The 14,118-nt window shown below is 36.1% G+C and overlaps 4 protein-coding genes and 1 pseudogene across 4 annotated transcripts; all 5 read right to left on the bottom strand.

Annotated features, from left to right (window-relative positions):
• Positions 1-2,624: 2,624 nt before the first annotated feature.
• Positions 2,625-3,712, bottom strand: LOC110756617 (CASP-like protein 4D1). Its single transcript, XM_021958058.2, has 3 exons — positions 3,422-3,712; positions 3,189-3,309; positions 2,625-2,936 (listed from the first exon to the last, which is right to left on the bottom strand). Exons 1-3 carry the CDS (start codon positions 3,580-3,582, stop codon positions 2,715-2,717), a joined length of 504 nt encoding a protein of 167 aa, XP_021813750.1. The 5' UTR covers positions 3,583-3,712; the 3' UTR covers positions 2,625-2,714.
• A 1,604-nt stretch (positions 3,713-5,316) lies between these two features.
• Positions 5,317-6,271, bottom strand: LOC110756751 (CASP-like protein 4D1). Its single transcript, XM_021958221.2, has 3 exons — positions 5,972-6,271; positions 5,752-5,872; positions 5,317-5,600 (listed from the first exon to the last, which is right to left on the bottom strand). The coding sequence occupies exons 1-3, from the start codon at positions 6,160-6,162 to the stop codon at positions 5,373-5,375; spliced, it is 540 nt and encodes a 179-aa protein (XP_021813913.1). The 5' UTR covers positions 6,163-6,271; the 3' UTR covers positions 5,317-5,372.
• Positions 6,272-6,627: 356 nt separating this feature from the next.
• LOC110756567 (CASP-like protein 4D1) lies at positions 6,628-7,642 on the bottom strand. The gene is made up of 3 exons (XM_021958007.2): positions 7,443-7,642; positions 7,217-7,337; positions 6,628-7,096 (listed from the first exon to the last, which is right to left on the bottom strand). The coding sequence occupies exons 1-3, from the start codon at positions 7,616-7,618 to the stop codon at positions 6,890-6,892; spliced, it is 504 nt and encodes a 167-aa protein (XP_021813699.1). The 5' UTR covers positions 7,619-7,642; the 3' UTR covers positions 6,628-6,889.
• Positions 7,643-9,064: 1,422 nt separating this feature from the next.
• LOC110756568 (CASP-like protein 4D1) lies at positions 9,065-10,147 on the bottom strand. The gene is made up of 3 exons (XM_021958008.2): positions 9,908-10,147; positions 9,652-9,772; positions 9,065-9,430 (listed from the first exon to the last, which is right to left on the bottom strand). Exons 1-3 carry the CDS (start codon positions 10,114-10,116, stop codon positions 9,215-9,217), a joined length of 546 nt encoding a protein of 181 aa, XP_021813700.1. The 5' UTR covers positions 10,117-10,147; the 3' UTR covers positions 9,065-9,214.
• A 1,392-nt stretch (positions 10,148-11,539) lies between these two features.
• LOC148297013 (CASP-like protein 4D1 pseudogene) lies at positions 11,540-12,399 on the bottom strand (annotated as a pseudogene).
• Positions 12,400-14,118: the final 1,719 nt, after the last annotated feature.

The following is a 14,118-nucleotide window of genomic DNA, read 5'->3' as shown; positions in this document are numbered from 1 at the left end:
AAAGAAGTTAAAAGCTTTTTTGTTATGTTATAAATGGGTTTTGGGTGTGTTTCTAAAGTCCATTTCATATAGGGTATTTTTATAATTTGGGCTCCTATATTGGGTATATTAATGAATCTCCCAAAAAATAAACCGAAAGAAGAATAGCAAGGAAAAAAAATGGTGGCAGAGAAAGAGAATGAAGAAGAGAATATATGTCTGTGACTTCTGTAATATAGAGCGGTCTGAGTGGTGATAATAGATTAGAGAAAGACTTGTTGGGAAATGTAATCGGCCTTACAAAGAATTTATTTTGGTTCCTTATTCTATGTACCACTATTTCCAACATAATACAGTAAAATTACTTGGAAATCTGTTATATTTAGGTACCCAGAAATAAAAAAATAAAATAACCTACTAGTATTGGTCTTGGATGGGCTGCTTTTCAGAACCATACTTACGACTTTGTCATCAAGTATACGCTTTGTCCACACATCCGCACTTACCATACATGTCAACCAGAGCTGCCCAGTGACCACATCACTCTCCAGGCCACTTCTCCTCAGGTACCTATACACCCATATCCCATGAATCCATGATCAATTGCACCAAGATGAGCACAAGCTGCAAGGACACTGGCAATTGTTAGAACCGCATTTCAGGGAATTCCAAGTAATAATGTTTCACTCGTTCATCTTCCCAAACAGATTCAATCGCCATCAAGATTCCCACTTCTCAAATACCCCTTAATCATATCGAGTTCCACGAAACAACATCCCTTTCCAACATTTCATCAAACAAGGTATGTGCACTATTCAGAAACCCACATGCAGAGTACATACCAATCAAGGAATTTTGAACAAAAACATCATACTTAACGACTTGTGGATGGAAACTCCGGCCTGTGCCGCCATCAACCCTACTCGTGCATTCTTTTACAAGGAACGGAAAACTGAGATAATTAGGGGAAATGCCATGGCAGAGCATTTGCTTATACAGCAACAACCACCCAACCGAAGAAAGAGTTTCATCCGCAACACTGATTTTTGTACATGCATATGCTCTGATCATCTCACGTTATAGACGTAGGTTTTCTTTAAAGTCAGAATTTTTTTTATAAATAAATAAAAGACCTAGGCGGGCGCCTGGCGCCTAGGCGGGTTTAGGGTCGTTTTTTAATTTTTAATTTTTTTTTTTTCAAACACTGTCTCAAGGACGTACTTTGGATCATTCTCTCTCAATTCCAAAAGCCTTGAAATAATGTTTCCTTTCTTTAACTGCCAGTCATCCACATTATATTTGTCCCACGCATGGTGTCGAGTTCAATACCGAGGAAAATCTTGACGATTGAATCTAAGGATGCTTTCACATAAACAAACCCTTTCTGGAAGCACCAAGATTAATATATTTTCAGAAGTAAAGAATTAATAACTTGACGCTGACGCGATTATTGAAACGTTGCAAACTTACTTAAATCTCTATTGCTTGGTCGCAGGTTGCAGCTTCAGAAATTATCTGAGCAAGTTTGACTGCATTGGTTTTGAAGACTGCACTACTGAAGTCTCTCATTACTTTGGTTGATAATTCATACTGTTTTTCTCCCCCATCTTTGCTAAAATCATGGATGAGATCTCTTCTGCGGCAAACTATTTTTCTTGACCCTGGTGGGTAACGGATATCAAGTTGTGGCCATTCTGAACACAATCGTCACTAAATCTTCTACCAATTAACCTCTTTGCATCTACAAATTTTTAAGGTCATCCGTGTCAAAATTAGGGCATAACCAATGCACAAAGAAAAACGAGGAGGAAAAAGATCATATGATCTATGAAAAAACACAAGTACAAAAACAGAATATGCACTATATGGTTATCTTCTATTTTACAAATTGCAAAATTCAATAGGTAGGTATGGTTACTTTTTTTGTTTTTTGACAATGGCGATATTATAAACTTCGGGGGATCGAATTAGGGTGCAATGGGCCAGACACAATGCCTTGGCCAAATGTTTTAACCCACATAATAATATCATTTTCTTTATTTTTGTTTTGATGCTCCTCGAAGTTGATTGTAGTTAAATAGATGGAAACTTGAACTAAACACAAGAAATTTATCATTGAATAAAGAATACCATAAAAATGTTAGCTCTATCTTGGTCAGATGTTGAAATCAAGATGGCTTATCTTATTATGATTTTTGGAGGATGAATTTTGTACTAGCGACTTTCTCTTATTTCAAAAATTGATATACACGAATTGAAAACCTTACCAAGAGACAATAACCTACACTTTTCATTCTCTGAATTTCCAAACATTGAACGAGAGATTGTTGCTATCGACTTCTAAAACAATAATATACTAAAGATAGCGGCTTATTACATAATTTTGGGTCACCACCTAATGTGACAATATTTCTTATTTGTTGTGAATAAATATGGTATGAAATGAGTATATACATGAAAGAAATGAAACACTGTCACATTAATTGGTGACCAAAAGTTGGTGTCTTTAATATTACTCTTTTTAAAATCCTTATCATAATTAATAGGTATGATCAATAAATTAAGCAAAGTGAGAAAGAAAAAAGAAAGGAAGAAAGAAAGAAGAAACTCATTGTATGCCGATTTAAACATGGTAGATCATAAAGGAATAAATAAAAAAGAAGGCAAAATGAGCCTTTGATTATAATGAGCTGCTGCAACTGTTCATATACACGTATGTTTGTAAGAAGATCTAATTAATCATCATCCCTAGCGAGTGCATATGAAAAGAGAACCGATAACATTGAAGAGAAGATGCAGCCAACGAGAACAAATCCCGATGATGAATTTGACAAACTCACAAATCTTTCAAGTAAAGGAAGTTTACTTGGTCCATGTTGTCGGGCAACGTCATCCACTAGTTGTCCGGTTGTCACAAATCCTGCAACAGCTGCTGTAACTAATAAATTTGACACAACCTGCCCAAATTGTTGAAACCCGTTGTTATATTCATAAGAAATCACATGTCACATGCTAGCTTAATTTCATACATATACAGCAACCAGATAGTTTCCTCCATGAATCAAAATTGATGAGCAAGTTGATCATAAAAAAACCCGGACGACGATGATGAGAAATTTGAAATGTAATCGCTTGTATACAATTATGTATCTATTTTTCTTACTATCGATGATAAGTAAATATAGGTAACTATAAATTATTGCAGGTACCTTCTCAGCATAGAAATCGAAAACGGCATTCCCTTCACTTCCTTTTTTGATGCGAATGACTGCACATACCGTTTGGTAAATTGAGTATGCAAGTCCCAAAAAAATTCCGACAGCCGCGTAACTGCAATTTAATTAAATAATTACAGGGGATGAGATTGCTTGCATTGCATGTCATCATAAAAATTGATTAACTTGACGTGCATGCATCATGCATGCACTGATTAATTAATTACCTGTATCCAACTCTGTCATAAAAATGAAGGGTTGGGCCCTGAAATTGTTGAGTGTTAGTGAGAAGGATGATGAGCGAGGCAAAGAGTAGAATGGCGGTCAGGACCCTCAACGCAAGAGTAGCAATCCGCGTCGTTGTGGGGGAAAGCATTGAGACTGCCATCTCTGCTTTGCTTTCTCAACATGACCCTTGAGATCTCGAACTCGACGTTTTCTTTCTTGGCCATGAATTAAACACAGGTTATTATAAGACCCTGAATGAATGAATGAATGGAAACATTCCTCTGTGTGTGTGTGTGTGTGTTTGTTCTTTTATTTAGGAAAATGATAACTTTAATTTGATCCCTAAATAGAACAAAGGGGGTTTTCTCCATCGAACATGTGTAACCTTGACTGAAGAAGAAAACATGTGTAACCCCAAATCTGATACTTTTCTTTGAAAATCTCACATAAAAACATCTACGAAGGGTTTTACTTTTGCGTTCAGTTTTCAAAATAGAGTCCAATGGCCCATATGTTTTGCTTTCAGCCTTATATCCGTAAAGAAGCCGAGTTGTAAGGGAAAATGTTTTGAACGGTGGATCCAAGTACTTCGCCATGTAGGCCCACCTCTTCTAAGTTTCTTATTACGTTGATTTTTTCTTTTCTTATACGAGCGATAATATAAAAAGGAAAAGTCACAATCCATCGCGAGGAATGAGATTTGAATTTGGATGTAAGGGGGTGGATTCACTGCTTGACCAATTGGCTTAACTCACGTCTGCATTCCAACGCATTTTCATCTTACACACAACATTGACACACTTAGTTTACACCCGCTGATGTGTCTATGTATCATTCGCTAAACAGAAAATGAGGAGAAAAGAAGAGCAAATGATACATTGACACATCAGTGGGTGTCACTAAGTGTGTCAATGTTGTGTGTCCAAATAGCATTACTCGTAACAAAAAGAGAATTCTTCACTATTGTCTTAATAATAATATTGGCATCAATGAATAATTACTTCTATGTTCAAATGGTTAGGATTAGAATACAATATTATTTATGAAGTAAACTTATTTATTTTATTTCAATTATCGAGACATATTTAAAAGGAAAATTAATTGTTTTCAATTATGCATGTATTGAAACTTAAAATTTTTTGCCATTGAATGAGTTTTTTTTTCTTTCCAAAATTAGGAAGGAGAGGGGAAAACTCACATACACGTAACACATGTATCATGGGGGTTTGAACCCATGACCACTTAAGACTTGGGTCAATCCAATAAACACCCAAGTACCATGGGGAAATTTTTTCGGGAGATTCACTATTATACCCAATATAGGAGCCCAAATTATTAATAAATAAAAAACCATATATAAAATGGACTTCAGAAACACACCCAAAACCCATTTACAACATAATAAAAAGGCTTTTAACTTCTTTTAAATTACAAAACTGTCATTGATTTCTTAAAACAAACATAACCCCAAAACCTCATAAAAAAAAAACCTAAAACACTCAATAGGGCATCAAAGTAATTTAATAATCAAAATTAAATTCAATAGGGCTAGCTATCATATTTTGGGTTTTTTTGGGGTTTGTTTATAGAAATTAAATGATGTTGAGTTTATTTATAGTTTTAGTGCTAAGAATGGGTATATGACTAAATATCTCCATTTTTTCATATCCTACTGAATGAGTTTAATTAATTTTTACTTTTACTCTAATGCAAAATATTTTGTCCAAAACTTTTCTTTGTGATAATTATGTTCAATATTGAACAATCATTTGTCCAATTCCAATATGGGCCGATCCGATCGTCTTTGATCCACATAATTCCTTACACAACTCGTAAAAATTCCAAAAGAGCAAAACAAACTACTTGAGAGAGAATCACACATCACAGAGGACGATTTAAACAAAAAAAAAAGGTAATTAAGAATTTGATTAATGAACAGCAAACTGATAGTTATGTCTCTGAAAATGATATATTCCTGGCGAGTGCATATGAAGAGAGGACCGATAATACAAAACTAAAGAAGAAACTAAGGAGGACAAGTCCATTTGCTGCATATGTCTTGTTCGTAAACGAGTTTATGTCTTCTCTATTCGCGCCATACTCTTCCCAACCTTTCACCAGCTCTGACGACCCAAGAAACCCTGCAACAGCTCCTGAAACTAATAATTTCGACAAAACCTGCACCATGCCCGAATTATTTTGAGTGATTGCTATTCATTCAAAAGAGGAGGAAATAACAAGAGGCGCATCAGAGCATCCAACTCGAAATCAATTGGCAACAGACAAAGACATTTAAGATAGATATTTTATATTCCACGTACGTACGTACCTCCTCACCGAAGAAATCCAAAATGACATTCCCTTCATTTCTTTTGGCTAAGCGGAGAATTGCACATACGATCTGGAAGATTGAATATGCAGCTCCAATAATAATCGTTGCAGCCGTATATCTGTTGAAATTACAAAATGCATGCATGCATGAGATTATAATTAAGTTGATATCCATAATCAAGGATATAAAGGTCATATATATATGTACTTATATATACCGGAATGGAACTCTGTGATAAAAGCGCATGATCCAAGTTTCCTTAACCTCTCCGCGTTCGTTGAGATCTTTTACTGGTTGAGATATGATGAGAAGGAGCACGAGGGACGCAAGCAGTGTGACGGCGGTCACGATCCTGATTACAAGAGTAATAATCCGCATGCTTGTGGAGGAAAGCAGTGATGCGTCCATCTTCGCTTTCCCACAGCACCGCTAGCGCCTCGGCCTCTGCCTGCCGGGTCCTGGCCTTTGGATAAGATTTGGGATAGAGACAGCTTTTTTTTTTTGTTGTTGAATAAAGCAAAAAAAAAGGACAGGTTAATTAGGACCCTGTATCTGCATTGCCCTTGTTTCTGTTTTTAGAGAAGTCATGAGTTTCATTTGTTGCCAAAATAGTGTATACAGAGATAGAGAAGAGCCAAGACTTTTACCCTTTTTTTAGAAAAAAGAAAGTTCTCCTTCATTTTTTTTTTCCCATCAAACGTCAAGATTTTTGGAGCTGCATTGTTTGATATTGGAAGATGAGGTATTTGAGCTACAAGTCCCTTGCTGGAATTGCAATATGCGATGCTTCTTGAGATGCATGAAATTGAAAATTGGTACTTCGAAATTATATATAATACAAAGAAATATCAAATTTCTTCCGCTTTTGTGTCTCTATTGAATTAAATTAATTGGAAACTTATTACACCATTAATATAGTCGTACTACATATAATAAAGACATATATAAAACCCTACCAAATCTTAACCCCTTCAAATTTTTCATGTGATGAAATGAACTCTTGGAGAAACAAACATCACTACTTTAGATCATGATTTACACATCGATGAAAGGGGGAGAAAAAGAAACTATAAAACTAAGGTGTTTAAGACACTGATGATCAATGGACAGCCAGCCGCTGATGATGCTGCAAAATCTAAAACTTCTTGGGGAGAGCATATGAAGAGAGGACTGATAGGATGAAAGTGCAGACGAAGGCAAGAAAGACAAGTCCATCCGCTGCATAAGACCTCTTGAAATATTTGTGATAGTAATCACTTACAGCTTCGCCCCACTGTTTCTGTAATTGTGCAGTCATAACAAATCCTGCAACAGATCCAGTAGCTAATAGAGTTGATATAACCTGCACAGATTAGTTTGACCTATTGTTAATCCATTCAAAAAAACACACTTAATCCATTCTAAATTATATATTAATTTATGCATGTGAGTCTGCGTATGCGCGCCCGTATTATATGTGTACCTTGTCACCAAAGAAATCAAGTAAGATGTTCCCATGATTTTCTCTTCTGAGGCGGACAACTGCAACTCCAGTTTGGAAGATTGAATATGCAATTCCAATAACAATTGAGGCAGCCATGTATCTGCAATGAATTACAACATCCAAAAAAACAGAGAATGTTGTCAATTGCTAAAAGTGAGTAATATTAAACTGAACTAGAAATCAATTACTAAAAGTGGGCAATTACCGGTAAGGCACAAAATCATAGAAGTGATATTTTTTATCCCTGTTGCCTGAGAGAACATTGGAGACGAGGATGGCGAGTGGCACAACCAGTAAAATGGTGGTGAGGACCCTCAGCCCAAGAATGACAAATCGGGAAGTTTTTTTAGGAAACACTGATACTTGTCTCTGTGATTCCATCTTTGCTCTCTAATTAAACACAATTAACTAGTAATTTATAATTATCTGCATTAATCTCTGCTGGTGCTGGCCTTTTATACACAGTTTAACTTGTTTCATTTGGCCAATGCCAAAAGTAAACAAATATAATTTTTCTTTCTTCGTTTTGTTTTTCAATTTCAACTCAGTTTCATATTGTTCCTACCGCCGGACAAAAGTAAATTGGCAGAAGAAAAGACAATTAAACAGCGAGAATTTTCCTGGATGGGGCTTGACTTTCTTGTGGGTTTGACTAACCCAAGTTTTGGCTATGCATGGCGGAGGTGGACCGGCTAGTATATTTATATTTTAAACCATATGAAGTTACAAATTTATGTAAAATATGACGTGGCGGCAGCCACTGATTGGGAGGTTATTGTATGATCCGTAACGTTTGCGTTGTGTGAATTTAGAAGTTGATGGCAATTGTAATTAATTTATGCAACTGTTTTGGCCTACGACAGCTTTTCAAAGTCATTTAACATTTGGAGATCACCTAAATTTTTTATTATTTGTTAATTAATGGGCTCACGCGGTTTCTGAATGGGGTACCTTTGGTTTTTGGCACCCAATTGGAACAAATTATATTGTTGTGGTTCACGATTAAACTATGCTATCATTGTTAAATTTCAGTAGGAAGGACTTACGGCCCAACATTGATATTGTTCCTAATTTAACCACTCACATATTTGGCAAGTATGAAATTTTATACAAAAGGCATTGATGCTATTAGAAGTGGATTCATAAATTATATAATGTATTGGATTTTATTAAGTTTCTAATATGATACTTCATATTCTTCAATAATCATATGGTAATATATACCATTTTTCTCAATAGAAGCCGAAAATTTATTGTTCGGCCCCCTCTCACAATATTCACACAGGGCCTTCCAGGTAACAATAAGACAACATGAATTCTATGTTTAATCAGAGCATATTATAAATTTTCGTGGAACACCAGTCCTATCAACTTGGGTCCAAAAGCCTATGGCGAAAATTCGAAAGGGGTTTCTTTTATAATTACTAACATGCAAGTTGATTAACAAGCCTAATTATCATATTCATATGGTTATTGAGTAAGGAAAGGGCGGCCAAAGGGAGGTCAAAATTTTGTAGCTAATATGAAGGTCTACATAAGGGGTTCATATATGACATCCTCATTATAGAATTTCGCCTTATTAACCTTGGGTGTGGGGTAGCCTTAAGACCCATGAATCCTCTTTGTACCGAATTGAAGATGAAAAGCATTGGAATATATAATCATACAGATCCTCGACACTTCCATTCATGGATGTCTTATTAGCAAAGGCACATTGGATTGGAACAATAATATTACATTGATCAAACTAACATCAAATCAGACACCCCCCCCCCCCCCCCCCCAAAAAAAAGGAGAGAATAATATTTTCTCATGATTCGTTGCATATTACAACGCGTGATTCATCGCATGGAAGAAAATTAACAAAACAAAGCATACAATAAGAGGAAAATGTAAACACAATTAAATCCCACAACCCAAAAAAGGAGAAGACATTTGCTTTGGGAAATAAATGGTTTTTTCTTTTGCGAGCAGCAATCAAACTCTCTTCGGAAGTGTATAGGAAGAGATGATGGATAACATGGCAGTGGTGCAAAATGCGAGGAGAAGGAGGCTAGCTGATGCATATGCCTTGTCATAAAATTCGCGAATGTCAATCAACTCAAATACAGGATCTGCATCTGTCAATCGCTTTGTGTCTACGGTTATGGCAAACCCTGCGCCAGTACCACTCGCTAAAAGGTATGATATCAACTGCATGCCCAAAGTGGTATAATTTGGTTAGGTTTACATCCTCCATAATATTTTCATCCAATTCATTAATGCATACAAATATAGCGATTAAATCTCTACTATGGCGGTGTGAGACTATTTATATAACTCTCACTTATATTAATTAGAGAGATGATACAAAAGGTGGTCGGTTAAGATGATACCACTCCATATATATAGGTCAGAGGAGAAGATGTATGCACCTTGTCACCAAAGAAGTCGAGTAGGAGAATGCCGTCCTGGCCACTTACGACATTATGGATTGACAATGCAAGTTGCAAGAGAGAATATGCAGTGCCAATGACGATTGTGGAAAGCATGTATCTACAATTAATATTGATTTCAAGGTTCAAGTATATTAATTAAAAAGGAAATGCATGTTACAATAAATAATAAATAAAAAATTAAACAAATCATGTGATGATGATCATATTATTGGCTCATTAATTTCTTAATTACCGGTAGGCATAAATATCCTGAAATCTAAGTTTCTGCGGATAAACATCCACGGTGTTTGTGCAAAGCACTATTAGGGATATTAATAAGAGAAGGAAGGTAAAGATCCTCAATATTAGAGAAGCAAGCCGTAAAAATACAGATGAATAAGATGGTGGCGGTGGTGGCGGTGGTGGTGCAGCTTCTTCTATTGTTACAGCTCTTTCTGACATCTTCTTCTACCTTAGCTAGTCCTGCAGCAAGCCACACCAAGCTTAGCCTATACTGCAAAACGGATGCAAACTACTAGGGTTTTATATACAAACCATGCATAGCACTAATATCTAAGAAGCCATTAAATTAGAGATCCTGGATTTCGACAAAAACAAAAAACAAAAAGAAGGGATCCTGGATTGGCAGAAGAAAAGACAATTAAACAGCGAGAATTTTCCTGGATTGGCTTAACTTTCTTGTGGGGCTGACTTACCCAAGTTTTGGCTATATGCATGGTGAGGTGAACTGCCTAGTATATAATTTATAGTATATATTTATATTTATACAATATAAAGTTACTTATTTATGACAACTATGACATGGCGGCAACCACTGATTGGGGGGTTATTGTATGATCCGTAACGTTTGTCTTGTGGGAAAGTATAAACTATAATGAAATTAAGCTGGAAATAAGGAGCTTGTTCCCCTTAAGCAAGGTCTCGAGTTCGAGCCTTGTGAATGGAGCAGCCATCATTGAGAGAGCTTGCCCCCCGAATGGGGTCCGACCCAGCTCGAGGGATTAGTCCTCGCCTATGAGCGGGGAATACCTTGGATTCATCCAAAAAAAGCTGGAAAACCCCAGAAGTTGATGGCATTTTGAATTCATTTTATGCACAAGTCTTTTGGCTTACGACAGCTTATCAGGATTCCGAGCCTCTGCATTTAGACTCTATGCATTTCACGCATTTCGTAAAATTTGAACCATTATAATAATCTAATGATTAAACAACATGACACATAAGCTAACTTCGATTTTTTTTTTTTTTTTCTAACTTTAACTCATGCCTCTCTTTGTGTGACGTTTAGCCTTTCTTTTCCACTTTCCATCAGTTTTCTCTCCATTAAACATCAACCCCACCACAATAACAACAACACCTCATTCTATAGTGAGGGTCTTATTTAAGGTCACATCTCTTAACCGTTGAATCAAACTTCCAATTTGATCCAACGGTTAAGAGATAGGGTCTTGCTGACCTTTCTTGGCTTGGGCTTGGGCTTAGGTTTGGGCATAACTTGGCTGTGGACCAGCCTTAAGTCCCATGGATCCTCTTGAGTAGAGAATTGAAGATGAAAAGCATGGGAAGATATAATAATCATATAGATCCTTGACACTTTCATTCATGCATGGGTGTCTTATTAGCAAAGGCACATTGGATTGGCTCAATAATATTACAATGATCAAGCTAACATCAGATCAGACCCAAAAAAAAAAAATTGGTACATGCAAAGCTGAGGAGAGGAATCCATATTACAACGCTAAAACAAAACAATAAGAGGAAATGTAAACACAATTAAATCCCACAACCCCAAAAAAAAAAAAAAAAGGAAAAGGAAAGGCATCTGCTTTTGGAAATAAATGAGTTTTGCTTTTGCGAGCAGCAATCAAACTCTCTTTGGGAGTGTATAGGAAGAGATGATGGATAACATTGCAGTGGAGCAAAATGCGAGGAGAAGGAGGCTAGCTGATGCATATGCCTTGTCATAAAATTCCCCAATGTCAATCGACTCAAATCGAGGATCAGCGTCCGTCAATCGCTTTGTGTCTACAGTTGCGGCAAACCCTGCACCAGTACCAGTTGCTAGAAGGTTTGATATCAACTGCATGCCCAAAGTGGTAATTTGGTTAGGTTACATCCTCCATACTATTTTCATCCAATTCATTAATGCATACAATTATAGCGAGTAAGTCTCTAGTATATGCACTTATATTAATTAGAGAGATGATACAAAAAGGTGGTCGATCAAGATGATATATATATATATATATATAGATCAGAGGAAAAGATGTACGCACCTTGTCACCAAAGAAGTTGAGTAGGAGAATGCCATCCTGGCCACTTACGACATCTGGATTGACAATGCAAGTTGCAGGAGGGAATATGCAGTGCCAATGACGATTGTGGAAAGCATGTATCTGCAATTGATATTGATTTCTACGGTTCAAGTATATTAATTGACAAGGAAATGCATGTTATAATAAAAATAAATTAAACAAATCATGTGATGATGATTATTGGCTCATTAATTGCTTAATTACCGGTAGGCATAATGTCCTGAAATCTAAGTTTGCTCTGATTAATCTCAATGGTGTTGGTGCCAAGCACTATGAGGGATATCAATAAGAGAATGAAAGTAATGATCCTCAATATTAGAGAAGCAAGCCGTGAAGATACAGAGGAATAAAATGGTGGCGGCGGCGGCGGTGGTGGTGGTAGCGATTCAGCTGCTTCTGTTTCTGCCATCTTCTTCTGCCTTAGCTAGTCGTGCAGCCAGCCACACCAAGCTTAGCCTATACTGCAAAACGGATGCAAACTACTAGGGTTTTATACACAAACCATGCATAGCACTCATACCTACCAAGTACCAAGTCATTAATTTTTTAAGTAAGTACCAACAAAGAAAACAAACAAAAAAGGAAAGTTTACTTTGAAAAAAAAAAGTATGCTTGACCCGGAAGTGATGGCAAATTGGTAACTAAGCCATTAAAATAGAGTGCTGCTAAACGAATCCTAAAATTAACTGAGTACACCCTACTATAAAAGTGTATATTAAATTACTGATTTACCCTAATATAAAATGACCAAAAAGGATATATGGAATTGTGAAACAAATATAATTTTAATAAGTACACCCTACTAACCATATTCAACCCTAATCAAGAGATTACTTGGTGCCCATCTTTGTGATCCGCGAGTCAGAATGGCTTGGATGAAGCCTTCCTTCTTTCTTCTCATAACTATTTCTCTGCATATTGATTGGAGAGCTTCTTGATGTTTCTTGATGTGAGTAACAGGTTTCAATCTATTATGTACACTTTAGAATCCAATTAGTCTTTAATTTTGCATATAAGCTTGTATACATGGTGAAACTACGTGCTCCTGCGTGCTTCTGACCTCCACTCAAACTTGAGCCTCTTGGTCCTATGTTGGTTTTGTATCCATCTGGGAGATTTCTGATAAATTCATCTGCATTTGCAGTTCGTGCTGCATCCTCTACCATTTCCATGTTAATTTTTGCCAACAGATCCCTGTACCCAATATTTTCAGCAACTGTTCCTGAAAAAAGTGTCTAATACATACAAAGTTACCAACATAATATTATGATTTGGACAACAAATAAAATATTATAAAAGATTTATTAAAAATAAAGAAGAAAGAAACTGTATTTCGGTGACACATCTACCGGACAACTTTTAGAAGGGTGCTGAAAATCATATGAAAAGTCAAAGATTTATAAACACTATTAAAAAAATCAAGCTGAAAATCAACTATAAAATAATGCTACAAGTATTAGGATGTAACAGGGGTATTTTTGGTAGTTCTATAGGGTGTACTTAGTTAATTTTACATTTTAATTAAAATATTAGGGTATACTTAGATCATAGGGTGTACTCAGTTAATTTTAGGGTTCGTTTAGCAGCACTCTTAAAATAAGAGATCCTTTGTTGGCTTGCATTGAGTTTTAATGCATTCATCATTTCTCCATCTGCTTGAGCATTATTAAGCTAGCTTTAGTTTAGTGGTGTTCTCTCAAAAAATCTCATTCATAAAAATATAAGAGCAAGATAAAGCTAGTGGCTTGTAAGATATTATTCTTGACTAGAATATCATGTTGATGCTTGCATGATATCTGTTGAATATGATTTGGCATTCTTATCAGAATTGATTACGTGTACTTCGTTGTCTGTTTAAGTATTTTAATATTGACCGTACAGAGCCAATGCCATCCGGGCCCTAGAGACTAGAAATTGAGTTGATTAAAAACATAAGGAAAATAGTTGTAATTGTAATACAAGTCCTCACTCTGCACTTGAGTTTGAATCTCTCTCCTTGTAGTTTAGATTAGTTTAAAGTAGATTATCGCTTGTACCAAAAACGAAACAAAAAAAAAGTTTCCATGGTTATTACAAAAGTTTGAGCATTAGGTAGACAAGATCTTCTCATTGGCGACACCCTTCCATA

The sequence above is a fragment of the Prunus avium genome, chromosome 2, assembly GCF_965620075.1.
Source record: "Prunus avium chromosome 2, drPruAviu1.hap1.1, whole genome shotgun sequence".
NCBI lineage: Eukaryota > Viridiplantae > Streptophyta > Magnoliopsida > Rosales > Rosaceae > Prunus > Prunus avium.
Note: the sequence above shows the minus strand (reverse complement) of the source record. Positions and strands in the feature narration are given on the sequence as shown.